Source organism: Cyprinus carpio, chromosome A14 (assembly GCF_018340385.1).
Source record: "Cyprinus carpio isolate SPL01 chromosome A14, ASM1834038v1, whole genome shotgun sequence".
NCBI classification, from domain to species: domain Eukaryota; kingdom Metazoa; phylum Chordata; class Actinopteri; order Cypriniformes; family Cyprinidae; genus Cyprinus; species Cyprinus carpio.
Window position 1 is genome coordinate 10,433,913 of NC_056585.1, and position 15,451 is coordinate 10,449,363.

General features: G+C 35.2%; 1 protein-coding gene across 1 annotated transcript; it reads left to right on the forward strand.

The window, feature by feature from the left end:
* Nucleotides 1–416: 416 nt before the first annotated feature.
* LOC109082187 (phosphoethanolamine N-methyltransferase 3-like) lies at nucleotides 417–11,515 on the forward strand. The gene is given in 13 exon segments (XM_042769865.1): nucleotides 417–575; nucleotides 993–1,170; nucleotides 2,366–2,521; nucleotides 3,420–3,556; nucleotides 4,392–4,549; nucleotides 4,628–4,822; nucleotides 5,839–5,928; nucleotides 6,081–6,170; nucleotides 8,867–8,989; nucleotides 9,526–9,613; nucleotides 9,616–9,635; nucleotides 9,816–9,932; nucleotides 11,221–11,515. Coding segments are annotated over 13 exon segments (1,473 nt in total). The 5' UTR covers nucleotides 417–565; the 3' UTR covers nucleotides 11,332–11,515.
* Nucleotides 11,516–15,451: the final 3,936 nt, after the last annotated feature.

Consider the following 15,451-nt stretch of genomic DNA (forward strand, 5'->3'; position numbering starts at 1 on the left):
GTTCATTTAAATGTTTCTCTCTTCACTTTAGCAATTGGCTCTAGAATGCCTGAGGAAAATATTGCGAGCGCGCATTCCTGTCTAGAGCGCGCATGAGCAGATGCCAGCAGATTCCGGTGCGCGTGTAGATTTTTAATTACACATTGCGTTTTTCGCTTGTTTTATAATTCCGCATCACCATTAATTAACCCGAGGAGGGCCGTACCGGCTTCTCTCTCTTCTTCATTTGCCCAGTCAGAAAGTGTAAGGATATGGTCTCATTCAGCTCTGAAGACACCCTGTCCATACGTCTGTGAATGAAGCCTGACGGAAAGAGCATCCAGTCCGGACTTAAGGTAAGGCTGAGATGGGGAATCCGTATCATAAAGCCCACCGGATTTAATTAGCAATATTATTCATGCGTAAAGCGCAGGTCTCCTCCCCTCGCTAGTGGTCAGCGGGTTCATGAGTCCTGAGCAATATAGACCCAGACAGGACAGCGCGAACAAACTGTTCCGATGTAAAAGAGTTTGGTTTATATCTGTATATACCATTTGTGATTTAATTTGATTTTATTTCACTGATCATGGAAAAAGGTAAGACAAAAACACATGGAACTTTTTCCCCCAGTGACAATAGACAATGTAATTTACACAAATATATGAGATGATGAAATGAAATCCACCTGAACATGATCTCTGTTCTCAGATGTATCTTCGTTTAGTCTTACAGAGTAGAACTTGAAAATAATATTTGGATCATTTTTGGACTTCAGTTATAATTGTAGAAACATTTTGCAATTCTTTTGCATTTTCATATTTAGGGGATTGACCCGTGTGTGTCTGTGTGTGCGTGCGCAAGCAAAGTTCTTTGGGAAACCTAAAATGGATCTTCTGTGGCATTGCTGTGAAAAACCCCTTTTGGAACCTTTATTTTTAAGAGTTTAGTCCATTTTTGTAAAGGTATCCATGAATATCCTCAGTGTCCTTACCGGATGGGGTTTGTCTCCATAGAAACCGAGAGGAACATGATGACGAAGTTCTGGAAGGAACATTCCAAGTTCGCAACAGTAGAGGAGATGATGCTGGATTCAAACGCTCAGGAACTGACCCAACACGAGCTGCCAGAGATTCTCTCCCTGCTCCCTTCTCTGGCTGGTTCTGATGTACTGGAACTTGGTGCTGGAATTGGGTCAGTAATCGCATTGTCTTTGACTTTGGATTCGGTTGAGACCTGCACATTTATGATATTTAGGTTAACCCAACATGAAGTCAAAGTCATATTTCACCTTGACATCAAAATAGCTGTTAATGTTTTGCATAAAGAAAATGAGACCTGTTTCTGTGCTGTAATATTATTTTTATGACAGACTGTCCCAAATTTAATTACCTTGAATGATGCATCCAGATGTTTTACATGAGGGCTTTTTATCTGTCATTCTCATTATTTCCAGTGCACTTCTCATTAGATTCTCATTAATAGGATAGCTTTCATATTAGAAATAGAATCATCATAAACTGAAGGCATCACAACAAAAACTAATGTATGAAAACTTAATTTTGTTTACAAGATATCAAAGATATATACAAACAACACTGTAAAAAATGCTGAGATCAATAAGTCACGGCAACATTACTTGAACTCATCAAAACAACTGAACCAATTTACACGTCATTTTTTGCATTTTTTGCAGATGTAACAAGACAGGATTTTTAAAAATAAGTTGAAATGACAACCAATTTTTCATTGTACTTTAAAAAAATTAGGCAGACAGTAAAGATATAAGTCATATCATTATTTTTCACAGAATTGCAGAAATGCTGAAAATTGTACTTTATGGTCAAAAAAAAAATAAAAAAAAAAAAATATATAAAATATATATTATATATATATATATAAATCACAATGTAAAATATCTTGAAAGTCCTAAAAAACCCTTCATTTAATTTCAATACTGAGATTTCACTTCGTTCTTCAGTTGTTATTAAAGTCTTTATGTTTTATGTTTTTATTAAAGTCTTTATGTTTTTTCTTCTTCCATTTTTCCTTCTTTATTTTTTTTTATTAGAGTTCATACTGTCCCCTGTGTGGTATATTTATATTTATATTTATTCATTTTTATCCAAGCAAATTTAAAGAACAAACAAGGAACATTAAATGCAAAATTGTCACAGAGCCAGCAATACTCATATTGTATACAAGTATATAATTTTATGCATCAATACAATTATAAGTCCCAGTGAAAACTGTCAAATGAAAATGATGAAAATCTGGTGGAAATCTAATCAAAATGTCAAATGGTTAGGTAATCTGTTTGTTTGCCAGTACTGAGCTTTTAAGCATGGTTTATTTGCTGCATTGTTATAATGACCTTTGCTCTTTTCAGTCGGTACACACGTCACCTCATTGGCAGGGCCCGTCATGTGACCGCTGTGGACTTCATGGAGAAGTTTGTGGAAAAGAACAGAAAGGACAACAGTCACCTGGGCAACGCTGAGTTCATCCAAGCTGATGTCACAAAGCTGGACTTCGCTAAACACAGGTGAGAGAAAACATTATATTCACACACCTACAGTCCGAGCATAATTATTATGCCAGCCAGCATTCTGATCCTATTTTTCTCCAAGCATATTTTACCAATTCCAAACCATATCAGTCTTAATAACTACTATTAATTTTCTATATAATAATTTATTTGCGATATATAATTGTTAAAGAGGGCAGTGAAAACGTCTTATATTCAGATACGTATAATTATTAAGCAGATTCACAAAAAAGTCACACAAATAAACAGTTTGAGATGAAAAGATATTAAAGGCAAAAGACATTAAGAATTAAGATAAGAATTAGTTGTTAAACCATGAATGAAACCATCAGGAACCCTTTATTCTCCAGTGCCACTCTTTTCCAGAACTGCAAACTATCTGGAGTCTCCAGACGTACAAGGTGTCAGGTTCTCTGAGACTTTCACAAGCTGAAGCATCATGAAATAGATGAAGGCTGATTTTTTTTAAAGGTTTTCTAGGCAGATAGGTTAAGAGTGCCATTGCTGTGATTCTCATTTTAGAAAGCATTGATTGGACAAACTTTTGGATACACCCTTAAGGAGTCATCAGTAGCCTATTTTTGGTCTATTTTCCTAGAAAAGAAAGACAGTAAATTGTAAATGTGTATACAGTATGTGAACTGTTAGTGTACAAGAGTTCACAGCTTCACTACAGTAAAGCTTCTATATTGGCATTGATGGTACCATTAAAAACATTTAACACCCATGAAATCTTTCCATTCCAAATAAGTTTCTCAGCAGAAAAAGGTACTTTAGATTATTGTTGTTCAGTTTTAATTTCATGGGGTATAAAAAGATCTGAGAAGGTACATACCATCTCATCTGATGTCTTTCTCCATCTTCCACTTCATCTCTCTGGCACTTTCTGTTTCAGTTTTGATGTGGTCTTCTCTAATTGGCTGTTGATGTATCTGAGTGATCAGGAGCTGAAATCATTGGCTGAGAAGCTCCTTGTGTGGCTCCGCCCAGGCGGCTACCTGTTCTTCAGAGAGTCCTGCTTTCACCAGTCAGGTTAGAGAAACAATGCCCTGTAATTTGACAGTTAATGGCCATGGTTCCTTTATTTTCTATTTTCACAAATGATACTGTAATCTTGTTTTCTGATTGTTGACAAAACAGTGTGATAAAATAAATAAGCACTTACTATCACAAACATGTACTGCTAGAACTTATAGTTATGCAAATTAATTATGAACACTTTAAACATAGTTATTATTATTATTAGCATTAAATGTAGGGCTGGACATGATTTATTTTATCATTTGAAATAAAAAGGATTTGATATGTCAGTCAAAAAATTAAAAATAAACAAGCCACAAGAAGATTTTTAACAGTTACAAGAACAAATATATATTTTTCCTTCGTATAGTGGTGTATTTTTGTATAATTGAGATGCTATTATATTTGTATAAATATTTTTAATTAGTTTTTTTATATTTATATATATATATATATATATATATATATATATATATTTATATATGTTCATGTTTTTTGTTTTTCCTTCAAAATTATTTTGTTGTGTGTATTAGTTTTTGTTTTGTTTTAAATATGTCTGTACAGTTTTAATTTTACTTCAGCATTAGTTTCAGTAATTTTAGTACATCAAGATAAACTAAATGAATATGAGAAATATTGCCCTGGCAGCTAGCTGAAATAAAATAAGTGTAAAGCTGTTTTATATTTTATGTGAGTTACAGTTATTACCCAATAGCATGCACTGATCCCCATGCTTTAATTATTGCGTTCATTCCAGCTTTAGAGTAGCGTAATGAAGATGATTTTAATATTATAGAAGTTTAAGTTGTTCTATAGATTTTAATGTTTGTCTTTTTGACATCCACAGGTGACTGCAAGCGGGTTTTTAATCCCACACTCTACAGAAGTCCTGCTTACTACAACCACCTGATGACGTCAGTCCTGCAGGACGAATCAGAGAAGACGGAGAAGAAATGCTACGGGTTTGACATGGTGGTCAATAAGACAGTTCAGACCTATGTAAAGGTAAACCAGTCAGTCAGCGAACTATTCTAAGGATATAAACTCTGTATAAAAAACTGAATTGAAAGTGTTTTGTCTTAGATGAAGAACAACCAGAACCAGTTGTGCTGGCTCATGCAGAAAGTTCGTCGTGATGTGGTTCAGCAGCATCAGGGCAGCTTTTCCACTTTCCAGGAGTTTCTAGATAACCAGCAGTACACCAGAAGAGGAATCTTACGTTACGAGAAGATGTTCGGATCAGGATACGTTAGCACAGGTGGCATCAGCACGACCAAGGTCAGGGACACAGAATACATAGGGTCATACATCTTCAGAGGTGGCATGTGAAGTAAATAAAAAAAAAAATTCAAAAGAAAGAAAAATTTTTACTTTTTGAAAAGGTACTCCCTATCAATAGATTTTGTAACTTTTTTTCTGAGAGTGTATGTTAGGCTAATAATATCACTATTCAGCAGTTCAGTGAATGACATGTTAATTTTGAGTGAAGTATTTTTAGATAAAATATTACCACTTACTTAGTTTGTTGGCTTTGCTTTGCCAACAAAAATAGTTCCCAACAACGGCAAAGCAGAAATGTTGCAAAACCGAGCAATATTTGGTCCTGAATTGTTCATTGAATTGTTTAATAATAATTCGTTGAATGAATGATTCAGTCAGTCACCTAATTGTTTCCGTCCTGAATGAAATTATGTTTTTTTTTTTATAAATAAGTTGAATGAATGATGCAAAAATTCATTCATAAAAACAGCCACTTGTCTGGTTCCTGGTGAGTATGTATTTTTGAACGAATCTGTTCAAATGAATGATTCAATAACTCATTTATAAAGACACAGTTAAATGAATGCTTCAAGGACTCGTTTGTTAAAACAGCCGCTTGTTTTTTCATGCATGAAAATGAATTTTTTAACAAATCTGTTGAATAAATGATTCATTGGATCCTTTGTAAAGATTACCACTTATTTCCTTCCTAAATAAATAGGGTTTTTGAACCAATCATTGTCGCCACCTATTGGAGTAACTATGTAAATTTCGGAAAGGTCGAATTATTATTGCATCGTGATTCAGATTTACCTTTGGATATCAAGTAACAACCAAAGTAAGTACCAAAACTGTCTAGCAGACTAAAGTGTTTGCAAAAAAAAATCATTGCAGTATTCCTCATTTTTGGCTCATGGCACAGCAGTGGAGAACTACTGCTCTCTGCATTCTAAGTGCTATCTCATCATTTTAGTAAATAATTAATGGTTTGTTTTCTCTCAGTCCCTTTGATATATTGATCTGTAACCTATTAGGAGTTTGTTGATATGCTGAACCTGACCGCTGGACAGAAGGTTCTTGATGTCGGTTGTGGAATTGGAGGTGGAGATTTCTACATGGCCAAGGTGAGTCAAAGATTGACGTATGATGGGTTTATGTGTTGCCTTTAAGTCTGCTTTTCTCAGGACCTTTAAATGAGCGAACCATAATTAAACATTATCTGATTACTGTGACACAATTAATTACTAACTTACTGAATAATCTTTTTCAATGACAGACCTTCGGGGTGGAGGTTCTAGGAATGGACCTGTCATCAAACATGGTGGAGATCGCCATGGAGAGAGCCGTCAAGGAGAAACTCCCATTAGTAAGTTGAGTTTTTCAACTAGTAACACCCTGGCAACCACTCATAACACCCTAGCAACCACATAAAAAAGCAGCAAACTACTCAGAGCTGTTTCACAGCATAGAAACACTGTTGCAACCACCCATTACACACTTGTAGCTCAATAGCAAAGGCAACAACTCAGAACAGTTTTGGAACTGCATAACAGCACTCTGGCAACCAACTAGGTCAACCTGACTGCACATCACACACTACTCAGAACAGCTTAGCAACTGCATAACAACACCCTGGCAAACACATGCAACACTGCATAGCAAAGGCAAAAATCTACTCAGAGCAGCTTTGCAACTGCCTAGCAACCATCTATCACAACTGCATAGCAACACTCTGTCAACCACCCAGCCCACCCAACCTCATAGCAAATCACACACTACTCAGCTTTACCAACTGTGAGGTACCACCCTAGCAACTACGCAGATCACTATAGCAACCCCAAAGCAAATCACACTCTACTCAGAACAGCATTTCATCTGTTTAGCAACACCCTGGCAACTGCCCACAACACGCTAGTAACCACCTATAACAACCTAGTAAATGCATAGCAACACCCTGGCAACCACATAGTGAAACCCATCAAACTACTCAGAACAGCTTAATAACCACATAGCAACACCCTAGAAACCACCTATAGCAATCTAGCAACAGCATAGCAACACCCTGGTAAGCACCTATAGCACCATAGCAACCACCTATAGCAATCTAGCAACAGCATAGCAACACCCTGGTAAGCACCTATAGCACAATAACAACAACTTATATCAATCTTGTATCTGCATAGCAACACCCTGACAACCATCCAGAAAACCCTAGATACTAGCAAAGTACAACAAACTACAGCTTCACAACTGCATAGCAATACCCTGGCATCCACCCACAACTCCCAAGCAACCACCTACAACAAGAATGTATCTATGTATTAGCACCCTGGTAATTGCCCACAACACCATAGTAACCACCTATATCAATGTAGCATCTGCATAGCAACACCATGACAACCACCCAGAAAACCCTAGTATCTACATAGCAAAGTGGAATAAACTAGTAGCTTCACAACTGCATAGCAACACCCTGGCACCTACCTATAACAACTAGGTTGTTACTACGTAGCAACACCTTGGTAACCACCACAGCAGCCATCCATAACAACCTAGCAACTGCATAGCAACACCCTGGTAAGCACCTATAACACCACAGCAGCCATCCATAACAACCTAGCAACTGCATAGCAACACCCTAGCATCTTGGCACTATGTTTTTCCACAGGTTGAGATTTCTGTTTCATTAGCTGCTGTAAGTAAATAACGAGAAGGATAACAATGTGCAGTAAATGGTAAAACTGTTTGCACTATAAACCAGTGTGTTTATAATTGAGATAATACATTGAAATAATATAGTAAGACTAAACCAAAAATCAAAACAATTAAAAAAATCAATGTATAATAATAAAAACATTCAAAAAAAAAAAAATAAAGAACAGAAACCACAAATCATAACTTGGAAATAAAGTTCTGGATAATAATAACAACCTTCAAATATAGAAAATGTAAATCCAATGTTAGTACATTTTTAATAACAATCCATTTATGATGGATTGAACCCAACCAGTATTAATCAAAACATTAATACAATTGTAATTAAAACATAAACAATTATTACGTTCGAATCAAAAGTACTAAAATATTAAAATATCAAAGTATCAGAGTATCAAAGTATCTGAATTTCAAGGTATCTGAATTTGAATAAAAACCTGTAAGAGTTCTAAGTCTGAGTCTAAGAGTTGTCAAGAGAAGCCAAAGAAGAGGAAGTGAGCTGAAAAGATAGAGAGACCAGAGTCTCAGAAAGTCAAAAAACCCACTCTATTTTGCAGAGTCTATCTTATATACTGTTGTTCCAGACATAAGTCGTCATCTGGCTATCACTAATAACAGCTGACCTTTAAAAATAGTCTAGTCAATGTCTCGATTTTGGACTTCTTCCTCTTTTAGATTCAAAGTATCATACTGATAATTCTAAGAAATATTGATACAAAAGAACAATACATGCAGTTCAACTTCATATGCAAAACAGACTCAGCTGAATATGCAGTTAGAAATACTGTGAAATTACATATGAAATATACCATAAAGTTTACCAAAAACAGTTTTTAATATAAAAATGAAACCTGTTAATATATGTATATATATATATTTATATATATATATATATATATATATATATATATATATATATATAGATCCTTATATAAAGTATATATATATATATGAGACAGATCCTTTCCATGAAATATTAATTTTTAACTTTTGAAATGAAACTTATCATTATGAATAGAAGACATTTTGAGTACGTGACTTCTCAGAATCTCTCAACAACACTTGGGTTTAATTTAAATACGTGGATTTCTTAGAATCTCCACACACCAAAGACACACTAATTTGCAATATCAAGCAGCAAAACACATTGTTTTGTACAGCTAAAAATAGCTGGATGCAGATGACAACGGAAGCCAGACCCATAAAAATTACAAATGGCTGCATCCACTCTTACAGGAAGAACAAGGTGGATAGCTTTGAGAATGAAGAGAGCTGCATTCTGGGAAAGCTTTGAGTGTTGCTCTGCACTCCGTGATAGTAGAGTAACTGTCTGTCCTTTCTCTACAGGTGCAGTTTGAGGTGTTGGATGCAACAAAAAGAAAGTTTCCTGACAGCACCTTTGATGTGGTTTACAGCAGAGACACAATTCTGCACATCAGGGACAAACTTGACCTCTTCAGAAAGTTTTATGTGAGTGTTTACTCAGGTAAACACCTACATGTGTGCATGTTTTCATGCCTGTCACTTTATATGTTGCAGAAGTAGCATACTGTATATTTGTGTGTGTGCATAAGGGTTGTGTGTGTATGAATGAGGATATAGAAATGACTTTCTGTGTGCTGTAGGTGTAAATATACTATCAGTGGGGAGCAGGTGTTCCGGTGTGTAGGTGATTTTGGTTTTAACAGTAAACATCACCTTGAGCCTTCATTTTTTATTAAGACTCAAATGAGATGACACATTACGTATGGCTTATAAAAACAAGCCTTTGCTTTTGTATTGAACTATTGAGGATACAAACAAATCCAAGGCAAATGCAATGACGTACAGTAAGCAAATGCTGACATGGAAAACAATTCTCAGGAAATAAGAGCACAGGTCAAAATGAATGTGTGTTTTCTGCCCTCAACTGGACAAATTATGTATTGTCGTAGAAGTACATAATGAAAGAGTGTGTGTTTTGAGGTACACTTTTCTTTTAAAGTGTATATGCATGTGTGTTTCAGTCATGGCTCAAGCCAGGTGGGAAACTTCTCATCAGTGACTACTGCTGTGGAGAGAAGCCTTGGTCTCCAGCGTTTCAGGATTACGTTAACAACCCAGAAAATACGGACAAGTACAGACCTCATAAGATTATAGTGTACTATTAAAGCTTGCTTGGACTGAGATTTAGTATTGATCTGTTATGTAATGCTGATATCGGTCACTACAGTGCTGTTTATGCCAAAAAAAGCTGGCACAGGAACAAACAGCTTGTTTATGCTCATGCTGAGTGTGTGTGTGTGTGTTTTTTCAGTTCCTGAGTGAGGTGGGATTCAGCGATGTTCATTCTGAGGACAGAACAGAGCAATTTATTCAGGTCATAAAGGCTGAACTGCAGAGAGCCGGGGAGATGAAAGAGGAGTTTATTCAGGTTAACAAACATGCAATGTGTACATTACATTTCCAGCCACACATTTGCATGCTGTTGGAGGAAATATTTTTCCCTTTTCCTCCCCTCCTTTTTACTTAAGCAACATTTGCAGACATTGAAAACATGTTTCACTTTCATTTAAAGAATAGTTCATCCAAAAATGCAAATGCACTCACCATCATGCCATTCAAGATGTAGATGAGTTTGTTCATGGAAACAGATTTGGAGAAATGTAGCATTGCATCACTTGCTCACCAATAGATCCTCTGCAGTGAATGGGTGCCGTCAGAATGAGAGTCCAAACAGCTGATAAAAACATCACAATAATCCACAAGTAATATTATGAAGAGAGGACACATATTTTATCCAGAAGCAACAGTTTAAAGTTAAACATGTCTTAATGATGGATTTGTTTCTCACATAGATGCAGCTTTTAACTTCACAAGCTGTTGATAGATTATTTGTAATCACGTGATTCTTATGACGCGTGAAATTCAGATGGAGGACAGGAAGTGAAAAGCAGAATGGATGAGATGGAGGAAAGTCCATACTGTACTGGTTTAGACACTATTACAAGAGAAACGTATAAACAGAAAATCACAACATATGTTGGATGTGATCCTAATGTTATGAAAAGGAGCGATTTTTCAACTTTTTCAACATGTCTTTGTGTGCCATTTTGCATTTAGCCGTTTAGCCGTTTAGTGAATTCTGACGCATGCTGAATGTGTGAGAGTTGGCAGCCCTGTATCTATTTATATATTTCTTTTTTTATCTTAATATATTATTATAACTTATATAAACCATTTGCACACAAAATCATTGTCTGACTCGGCTCCTCCCGACCACAGAAGCAGGTTCACAAGCCACCTTTCTTGCATTTTACAGTCAATTTCAATTCGTACACGATAAAAGTTTCTCGGTTTGACCGATTTGAGCATCCATAAACAACACAAAACATAGGCATTTTGAGTTTCTGCTAGCGATTTCTATATAGAAAAATCACTCCCTGCCCTCCAGCTGCATTTTATCAGCTGTTTGGACTCTCATTCTGACGGCACCCATTCAGTGCAGAGGATCCATTGGTGAACAAGTGATGTAATGCTATATTTCTCCAAATCTGTTCCTGTGAACTCATCGTCATGTTTGATAGCCTGAGGGTGAGTACATTTTCAGAACATTTAATTTTTTTTGTGAACTATTCCTTTATATATTGTTGGAAAGGAAACAGCTTCTAAAATGTTGCACACTTATACTGTGAAATCTCTTGTAAACTCTGTCTCCACAGGAGTTCTCTCAGGAAGACTATGATGCTGTTATAAACGGATGGACAAAAAAACTGCAGCGCTGTGAGACTGGAGACCAACGGTGGGGGCTTTTCTATGCCACCAAAGAATGAGAGAGAGCAACAATCCAACTAATGATCAAATTCATAATCAATATATTTTAGATGCTATATAAAACTCACTGTTCTAATTCTGTAAATTGCACAACAGTACAGCAAGATTTGGGTATTTTCAGAGCTGTAAGGCTGACATACTGTTATGCAGCATAAATTAATAAAATTAAACTTTTCTATATTATTTTTGTTTGTTGTTTTGATTTTATATGCTTGTGCTTTTAGTGTGTTTGATAAAATCTTCAAAATCCCATATGAAATGAAAGTCTATGATTTAAACACCTGTTATAAATCTGGGTGAACTTTATACCTTATTATAAACTACACATAAACACTAGGAGTGTAACAATTCAGTCAACTCAGATGCAATAGATTCATGATACTGCAGTGGGCTCTGATTGGTTAGCGGGCTCAGTGTGTTTGTGATTCACTAATGGCCTAGTGCATGTGGTCCGGAAACGTCACGCCCCCTTACCATTACGGGTAGTTGTGTGTTCCCAGGGGCAGGGTTTATGTAAACATCGGGATAGTGATGTCACAAACCCAGGAAGAAGCTCATTGTAGTCCCTACCTTCTGTTTTTTGTAGTCCTTAAACAGCATTTCTTTAAAAGAAAATATCTCCCTTTGCATTAAACTTTGAGTGTCATAACTTTGCAGACGTTGTTTATGCTCTAACAGCAACATTACACACTAACTAAAGTTCAAAAAGTGAAATCATAATCAACCACCTCTTTAAAGAAAAGGTTTTCTTTTATCATTTCTCAGACAAAATGCTGCACGTTTCTTTGTAAAATTAAAATATAACATATCTAAATTGAAAATTTAAAACAAATCCCAAATCAAATAAATAAATAAAAGAAATATCTACATATAAATAAACTAAAGCTTTGTCTGTGCTTCTGACTCATTTGAAAGGAATGGCCAATCAAAAGTGTTCAAGAATCAACAGATCTGTCTGTGTCTGTGTAGTCTCGTGTAGCAGGACCTTCAGACTGAAGGTCTGGAATTCATGGCAGCTTTCATTGGCCAAGGCCCGCCCATGAGGCCGTTTGACCGTCATGTCAAACAACCAATCACAGTTCATTTCATTCATCGTCACATTTCGAGGCGTGATAATGTCGCCACAATAACAGACCAGTGTGTAAAACTCTCTGACATATTTTAAAGATTCTATGTCGCGAACTTTAAATATTTCACATACTTTTGAAAATCCAGCTTTTAGTTGATAAGTGATTATATCTCTCCTCCTCACATTTAAAAAAAAATCCTCTCTCTTTTCTTGAGCGTGATAGGCTTGGGCGCGGTATCTTTGTTTCTAGGCGGAACATTAAAGAACGTGACACTCACGTCTCGCGGAAATCCTGTAGAATTCAACCAATCTGATGACGACTTCGACACTCCTTAAGTGGTTCCACTTTTGTCTTTTGGTCTGTGGGTGTGACGTATCAGGTTGAGACTAGTGTCTGTGTCTGTGAACTACAAAACACGTAGAAAATAGAAACATTTGGTGTTCTCTAGAGTGTCAAGTTTTCTACTACCCACAAAACATAGAATACACAGACACAACTTTTCAACTTAGGGTGCTTTTCACTGCGTAAGAAAAGTGTGTCAATGCGTAAGTTGGCAGCCATTCACATTAATTTTCCAAAACAAGAACATTAATGAATATACATGAGTGTTAAATAAACTCTTTAGAAATTTGTCATTCAAACCAATTGTAGCCAATAAGCAAACAAGAAGCATTCACATTAATTTTCCAAAACAAGAACATTAAGAAGCATATCGTGCTTTATCGTGTCTGAATGCTGGCTATTCTTCTGACCATAAGTTCGGTAGCTCTTGAAAAACCACTTGAATCGGCATATATTTTTATTGGTTTTCAACCAGCCATATATATATAACTAAAACCCAACCACATACTCGTACATCGTTACATCCCTAATACAGACAGATAACACAGAAGAAAAAAAAAAAAAACAGTTATCTCCCAAGACACATTTTTGTCCATTTTTTTTTAGCTTATCTCAGAGAAACCTCACTACCCACAAAAAATACAAAAAAAAAACAAAAAAAATAAACAATCAAGTTTTCTACTACCCACAAAACATAGAATACACAGACACAACAAATACAGAAATAAATAGGCTATTTAATATTTAATAACAGAAATACAAATAAATAATAAAAACAATCATCTGATCATAACTTTTTTCAAATTAGCTATATACAGGTGCATCTCAATAAATTAGAATGTCATGGAAAAGTTCATTTATTTCAGTAATTCAACTCAAATTGTGAAACTTGTGTATTAAATAAATTCAATGCACACAGACTGAAGTAGTTTAAGTCTTTGGTTCTTTTAATTGTGATGATTTTGACAAAAACAAAAATTCAGATTGCGGTTTTGAGTAATGAACCAGGCTGGGAGTTTTTAAAAGCCTCAGGAATCTTTTGCAGGTGTTTAGAGTTAATTAGTTGATTCAGATGATTAGGTTAATAGCTCGTTTGGAGAACCTTTTCATGATATGCTCATTTTTTGAGGTTTTCATGAGCTGTATGCCAAAATCATCAGTATTAAAACAATAAAAGACCTGAAATATTTCAGTTGGTGTGCAATGAATCTAAAATATATGAAAGTTTAATTTTTATCATTACATTATGGAAAATAATGAACTTTTTCACAATATGCTAATTTTTTGAGAAGGACCTCTAAGTTTGATTGCATAATTGCTGTTAATAGTGTTAATCGTCTGTTTGTTTAAGTCTTTAAATGTTTTTTCTGAACATTTCTGCCATATGCACATAAACTGACAGTCGTCACTGATAAGCTACTACTAAATATTGTAGAAACTTAATTTTTTTTAAAAGTTCCTTTGCAATGATTTGTATCGTAAAAAGCGCTATACAAATAAACTTGAATTGCATTGAATTCTTCTCTTCTCCAGGTAAGACAGCTCTGACGTTGTCTGTGGTTCAGGAGTGGCTTATCAAGAGGAATACGACAACTGTAGCCAAATTCCTTGACACGTCTGTGTGTGGTGGCTCTTGATGCCTTGACCCCAGCCTCAGTCCATTCCTTGTGAAGTTCACTTAAATTCTTGAATCGATTTTGCTTGACAATCCTCATAAGGCTGTGGTTCTCTCGGTTGGTTGTGCATCCTTTTTCTTCCACACTTTTTTTCTTCCACTCAACTTTCTGTTAACATGCTTGGATACAGCACTCTGTGATCAGCCAGCTTCTTTGGCAATGAATGTTTGTGGCTTACCCTCCTTGTGAAGGGTGTCAATAATTGTCTTCTGGACAACTGTCAGATCAGCAGCTTTCCCCGTGATTGTGTAGCCTAGTGAACCAAACTGAGAGACCATTTTGAAGGCTCAGGAAACCTTTGCAGGTGTTTTAAGTTGATTAGCAGATTGACATGTCACCATATTCTAATTTGTTGAGATTGAGAATTGGTGGGTTTTTGTTAAATGTGAGCCAAAATCGTCACAATTAAAAGAACCAAAGACTTAAACTACTTCAGTCTGTGTGCACTGAATTTATTTAATACACGAGTTTGAGTTGAATTACTGAAATAAATGAACTTTCCCCCGACATTCTAATTTATTGAGATGCACCTGTATGTCTCTCCTTCTCTGTGTTTGTGTGTGTGTGTGTGTGTGTGTGTGTGTGTGTGTGTGTGTGTGTGTGTGTGTGTGTATGTGTGTGTGACTGATAATGTGCTAAGTTAAAATTTTTTGTCTGTCAATAATCATTTTCTTTAATAATTATTTTACTTTTAACATTAAAATGTATTCATTATTAAAATTTATTTTACAATAATAATAATAGGCTACTAAATTATTTTAGGATTATTTAATATAATTATTTCAAATAATAAATATAATGCTAAAATATGAAATAAAGTTTTTTTTAAATAAAGAAATAAAGTTTAAAAAAATTATTTGTAGTATTTATTATACAGTAAAGTATGAAAATAAGGTCATTTATAAAAAGTAGTTTTATATAAAATATAGCCTATGATAAAACGAAATGTGATAACGTGTAAAAAAAATATATTTAAAATCATATAATACATTTTTAAATGATTTAAAAAAGTTATGATAAAAAAAGGCATA